Consider the following 6,102-nt stretch of genomic DNA (forward strand, 5'->3'; position numbering starts at 1 on the left):
AGACTCTTCCGAGCCTTGGTCGATTATGCACAAGGGAAGAAGATCAAAACTTTGACTACTATCGAAGGATTCGAGACTTCGAGGTAAAAGAGGCTCTAAAGCAGATGAAAAATGGCAGGGCAGTAGGACCTGATAATATCCCGATTGAGGTTTGGAAGGGTCTTGGAGGAAAATGCATCAACTGGTTAACCAAGCTTTTTAATGAGATTTTAAGGTCAAAGAAGATGCCTGATGAGTGGAGAAAGAGCACCTTGGTACCTATCTACAAGAATAAGGAGGATATACAAAGTTGCGGAAATTATAGAGGGATTAAGCTTATGAGTCATACTATGAAGTTATGGGAAAGGGTGATAGAACGGAGGTTGAGAAAAGAGACACAAGTAACAGAGAACCAATTTGGATTTATGCCAGGCAGATCTACCACTGAAGCGATATACCTATTAAGAAGGATGATGGAGAGGTATCGTAGTAATAAAAGGGATCTACACATGGTGTTTATTGATTTGGAAAAAGCGTATGATAGGGTACCAAGGGAGGTCTTATGGAAGGTTTTAGAAAAGAGGAGAGTAAGGATCGCATATATTCGGGCAATTAAAGACATGTATGATGGGGCCACAACTAGTGTGAAGACTCAAGGTGGTGTGACAGAGGAATTCCCTATTGGTATAGGATTACACCAGGGATCATCCTTAAGTCCATACATTTTCACATTAGTCTTAGAAGTACTCACAGAGCACATCCAAGAGCCTGTGCCATGGTGCATGCTTTTTGCCGATGATATCGTCCTTATGGGAGAGTCAAGGGAAGACCTAAATAAGAAGTTGGAGTTATGAAGAGAAGCTCTAGAAGTGTATGGTCTGCGCATAAGCCGTAGCAAGACGGAATATATGGAATGTAAGTTCAGTCTGAGAAGGGAAAACTCCAATATAGAGGTGAAAATTGGAGAGAACACCCTACGAAAAGTTAAAAGTTTTAAGTATCTTGGGTGCATCATACAGGATAATGGAGAGATTGAACATGATGTAAATCATAGGATCCAAGCAGGTTGGTCAAAATGGCGGAGTGCATCTGGTTTTATATGCGACAAAAAAGTGCCTTTAAAACTTAAAGGTAAATTCTATCGCACCGCTATAAGACCGGCTATGCTGTATGGTACGGAGTGTTAGACGGCTAAAGGGGAGCACGAACATAAGCTGAGTGTGGCAGAGATGAAGATGTTGAGATGGATGAGTGGTCATACGCGATTGGATAAAATAAGGAATGAAGATATAAGGGAGAGAGTTGGAGTAGCACCTATTGTGGAAAAGATGGTTGAATCGCGTCTCAGGTGGTTTGGACATGTGAGAAGAAGACCGATAGAACATCCAGTCAGGAGGGTGGATGAGATGGAAGATGGACAAAGGGCGAAAGGCAGAGGAAGACCTAAGAAGACCATCCATGAGGTGGTCAAACGAGATCTACATGTAAACGGTCTCTCTGTAGACATGATACATGACAGAGCACAATGGCGTCGTTTGATTCATGTAGCCGACCCCACTTAGTGGGACAAGGCTTTGTTGTTGTTTGTTTGTTGTTGATGGATTGGAAATAACAAATACCCTGATGGACTAATTTGCCTACATAAGTTGCCATATAAGATAAATTCCTTTTAGTATTTTGATAGAATTAGTGACACAAAAAATCAGTAAATTTTTATATATCAAGGGTAACAATTGACAATATTAACATATGTAAGACTAGGTAAAGGCTCATAGAACAAAAACACTAGCAAAATTCTCATGATGCCAAATAAAAGAGAACATGTAAGAGATTTTTTTTTTAATGACAATAAAACTCTCTGTTTTTCAAGTTCTCAAACCAAATGCAACCCTTTTCTTCTTCCCTTCATTCTTCATCTTGAAGGACTTGGATTCTATAAGATTTTCAAGTGATTTTGCCTTCTTGTTTCTAACTCTTCCTGCCTCTTTCAAAAGCTCAAACAGTCTTTTCCTTTCATCATCAACATCTGGATTTGCAGTTCCAAGTTTTTCTTCTCTCATCTTAAGTATGTACTCCAATATCTCAATGGCATCCTCAACTCTGTACACACCAAGAAAAAGAGAGATTTTCTTATCATATACTAACATGGAATCATATAATTATGTCTTCTGTGCCAAGAAATTCAATACAGCAAAATATCACAAAAGCCCTATAGTGGTCCCTTTTTGAAAGACAAAAAATATGCACTCATATCACCAACTAATGGAAAAGGAAGCAGTGTCACACTATACATGCCATGAGGAGTGAACTAACAAAATAGTTCTCGAAAGATCACTTCGCTAACGAAACAACTCATGAAAGATTGAAACTTTGTTCGAGATTCCCTATACTTTTGCTCCATTTAACCATTGAATCCAATCAAAATTTAGTTTAAGCCCAATTGACGATTAGATGAATTTGTTAGGCGAAGCTAAACCTTTATCGTATATTTCGTTAACTAAGTGATCTTATGGGAGCTATGTTGGTGCTTTACTAGGCCAAAGAATTGTCCCTAGGCAATGAATGATAATGATGATCTTCCATGATGCAACATTTTGAGTGACTACTAATTTTAGGGTATTGAAGAAATGAAAGCTTCAATGGCACAAAGAATAGATGATTGTAACACAAAATAGCATAAAGACAGAAACATATTGTTCAAGCTAATAATGAAAGATGTGCTTACCTCCCCATGGCATCATAAGTTGCTGCAAGATTGCTATAAACTCCAAGAGTGTCCAAATGGTATGTTCCACACTCCTGCTCCAATATCTCTCTTGCTTCTTCGAAATGCGTGGCAGCTTCCGCAATTTTATACAGTTGCACACATGCTAGGCCCATCTGGTTCAACACAAATCCGAAGAACGCCGATTTCCTCTCTCCGCTTGCTCTAAGCTTTGCAATGGCACTCGCAAAAGATTTCCATGCATCACTGTATCTCCCAACCATGTAGAAGATTACTCCTATTTGGGATTCTATTCCTGCCACTGTCCTATATTGTCCGGGGATATTCTCCAATAACTTCACTGCCTTCTGGAGGAGCTTCAGCGCCTCCTCCGGCTCGTTTAAAGCTTCATAGATGGCAGAGATTTCGTTCAATCCACTTGCAATTTCCCCTGGGGTAGTTCCAGGTACAGGTTTGGAGTATATTCTTAACGCATTTTCACAATAGGATTTTGACTCCCGCAATTTTCCTGTCTTGTAGTAGAGGTCGGCAAGGCGAATGTACACTAATGCTATGGAACTGTGACTTTCACCTTTGGTGGTTTTGAACACCGTTAGCGCTTTTTGGTAGGCGAAAATAGCCTCCTCAAAACGACAGAGCGACAAGTAAATATCGCCAATGCTAATGTCAATCGCTGCAACCTCATTGTCCTGCCCATGGGCAATCATCGACATACTAGCAAGGACAAGATGTTCAAGTGCCGGCTCGTATTCTCCCTTCGCCTCGCATATGAGGGCCATAAGACGTCTATCAGCTGCTTCTGTAAGAGAAGCTGGTGAGCAATGCTCCCTATGAATCTCAAGGGTCTTCTTGCAGAATTTCTCAGCCTCATCAAATTGCATGGCTTGAACATGCGCCTCGGCTAAGTATCTATTAACAAAGGAAAGGAATTATTTATGAAGCTAACCATTTACTTCAATCAACTAGTTCCTAAACTCATGTCATTTTTATATTGCTTCTTTCAAGTACAAAACAAAAGAGAGTTTTTTTTTTTCTATTGAATACTTTCTTATAGAGTCATCATTCAGAATCCATAACCATGGTTCAAAGCAACAATAATGCTGCATCCAGCACAGAAGGAACTGATTTGAATATGATAGAATAAACAATTGCGCAGTGCATGTGATGCGCCATTATGAGTGCAATGATCAATGGATAATGTATCCATATCCAATGCTCTAATAGGCCAAAACCAACAAAACAATTCATAGGTTGTTGTTTTCAGATCCATATGACCCTTGATCAAATTATTCAGAGACAAAAAGTCGAACTATTTTAAACTACATTTTTCTTTTAGAGGGTCTAGCATCCAACCAAACCACCTAAGAAAAGATTCTACAATATTTTTTTAGAATTTTTTTATAACAGATACTCAACATCATTTCTGCCACCCAACTCAAACAAAATCCACTAACATTGGATATACTAATTAAACTGATCCACTAACTCACTAATCACTAGAATAATAATACATTACTTAATTAACAAACCAACATACATGAGAATTGAGATGATGAGAAGTCCAAATAGAAAAATAAACAATGTGGGACACCAAAAACAAAGTGGAAATATTTCGCATACTTAATAATATTATATCCTAATCCTTAAACCTTAAATACCTACAAACTAAATAACAGAGTTTAAAACCAAAACAAAATAAAAGAACGTTTTATGCTCCATCAAAATTAAACTCCATTGTATAAGGCAATGAAATTTTACTATACCTGCAAGTCTCAGCAACTCTCGGGTCAGATCTACCCAAAGCCTCAACTTGGATTTTCAGACCCGATTCATAACACTCAATGGACCTATCCAACTGCCCAATCATTGAATAAGTATCTCCTAACTGCATCAACCCTGAAAACTTCACCATTGCATGACCCGACCCGTTTTCTGCACTATCCGACACCAGAATTGACCGCTCCAGAGTCTCGACCGCTTCCTCTAACCGCCCCAGCCCGCTCAATATTGCAGCAACCACGTGGAGACACGTGGCAAGATCCGGACTTGGACCCGACACCCGCTCGAAATCCTCGGAGGCCCGAATTGCGTATTCTAGGGCTTTCTTCGGGTCCTGACCCGAATGAATAGTGTCTCGGGCCATCTTCAGAAGGAACGGGCCCATGTCTGGGTTGTCAAGGGAGGTATCGTTGTCGTCGACGGCGAGTTTATCCGGCGTTCTCATGGTGGTTCGTTTCGCTGTCGGCGGCGGAGAAGGGTTCAGCTCGCTGGAGGGTTCGTTTTCCGGCGGTTCAATGAGGAAATCGCGAAACGACTGCGTTTTTGATGGGGTTCTAGCGGCGAATAGTCCTGGCATGGTTAAAGATTGAAAACCTAGAATTCAAAATTGGAACTTGGGGCTTCTGGATTATGGGTTTATGTGAATTGGGGAAAAAAATGTTTTTTTTTTCCTTTATAAGCTGAATGAGTTGCCCACTATTGAATTTCAGGGTATTGTGTTGAGTGAATTACAGAAAATGAAACTTTTCTTCACTAATTTCAATATTCACAATTCAATTTGTGGGTTTGGGAAAGAAAAATGGAAACTTTATGCTGTTGTTGTAATTCTAATGTGTATGTATGTATATATTGAGTCTAGGTTAGGTTAGGGAATTGGGTGTAGCTATGATTAAAGGAAGAAGAAGAGTAAAAAAGAATTGAATTGGAGAATTGTGGTAATGGATTATTAGGGATTATGGTGGTAGTAGTGGTGGAAGGTTGCTTGGAAGAGACGCCTCATGATCATAGCATTTGGGTACTTTAATCTGAGAACAAGCTTGACAAGGAAAAAGGGGAAGAAGATTGAAACAAAATCCATGATAGAATGATTGGTGAACTAATAGAACAAGTAGTGTTTGCTTATGTTTATGTGCCTTTGTTTAAGGTTGAGTTGAGTTACACAGAAGCCTCTATCTGCTGCTTTTTTTGCAGTTTCTTTCTTCTTCTTCTTCTTCTTCTTCTTCTTCTTCTTCTCTCTCCCCCTTTTTGTATTTGTGGTTAGTAGATTACGTAGAAATTTCTAAATTGGGAAACAATTAATGTGTATGATCTACGTTTGATTGTGTCTTAAGTTAACGTGATGATACCGATTTTTTTATATTATAAGTTTATATAAAATGTGATTTTATATTATATAAATTTTATATAATATAAAATCAGATTTTATTAAATCAATTGAAGGAGAAAATTAAAAAAATTTATTTTTGTATAACTTTAGTTAACGGATACACATTAAACTATTATTAATAATAAATTTTAAAATTTTTTAATAAATAATATATATATATATATATATATTATATATACATTGAATATTTTAATGCTACTCTTTTAAATAATTTTTCAATTAATCACTTTAA

General features: G+C 38.1%; 1 protein-coding gene across 1 annotated transcript; it reads right to left on the minus strand.

Annotated features, from left to right (window-relative positions):
- Window positions 1-1,669: 1,669 nt before the first annotated feature.
- Window positions 1,670-5,827, minus strand: LOC112708071 (protein KINESIN LIGHT CHAIN-RELATED 1). The gene is made up of 3 exons (XM_025760197.3): window positions 4,468-5,827; window positions 2,705-3,613; window positions 1,670-2,079 (listed from the first exon to the last, which is right to left on the minus strand). The coding sequence occupies exons 1-3, from the start codon at window positions 5,058-5,060 to the stop codon at window positions 1,845-1,847; spliced, it is 1,737 nt and encodes a 578-aa protein (XP_025615982.1). The 5' UTR covers window positions 5,061-5,827; the 3' UTR covers window positions 1,670-1,844.
- Window positions 5,828-6,102: the final 275 nt, after the last annotated feature.

The sequence above is a fragment of the Arachis hypogaea genome, chromosome 8, assembly GCF_003086295.3.
Source record: "Arachis hypogaea cultivar Tifrunner chromosome 8, arahy.Tifrunner.gnm2.J5K5, whole genome shotgun sequence".
Lineage (NCBI taxonomy): Eukaryota > Viridiplantae > Streptophyta > Magnoliopsida > Fabales > Fabaceae > Arachis > Arachis hypogaea.

What these genes read in the sequence shown, in the direction of transcription:
- LOC112708071 (XM_025760197.3), bottom strand. Translation starts at nt 5,060, where the DNA reads ATGCCAGGACTATTCGCCGCTAGAACCCCATCAAAAACGCAGTCGTTT. An exon ending in AGAGTTGCTGAGACTTGCAG is followed by an intron (nt 3,614 to 4,467) that starts GTATAGTAAAAT and finishes CTTTGTTAATAG; the next exon opens with ATACTTAGCCGAGGCGCATG. An exon ending in ACTTATGATGCCATGGGGAG is followed by an intron (nt 2,080 to 2,704) that starts GTAAGCACATCT and finishes TGGTGTGTACAG; the next exon opens with AGTTGAGGATGCCATTGAGA.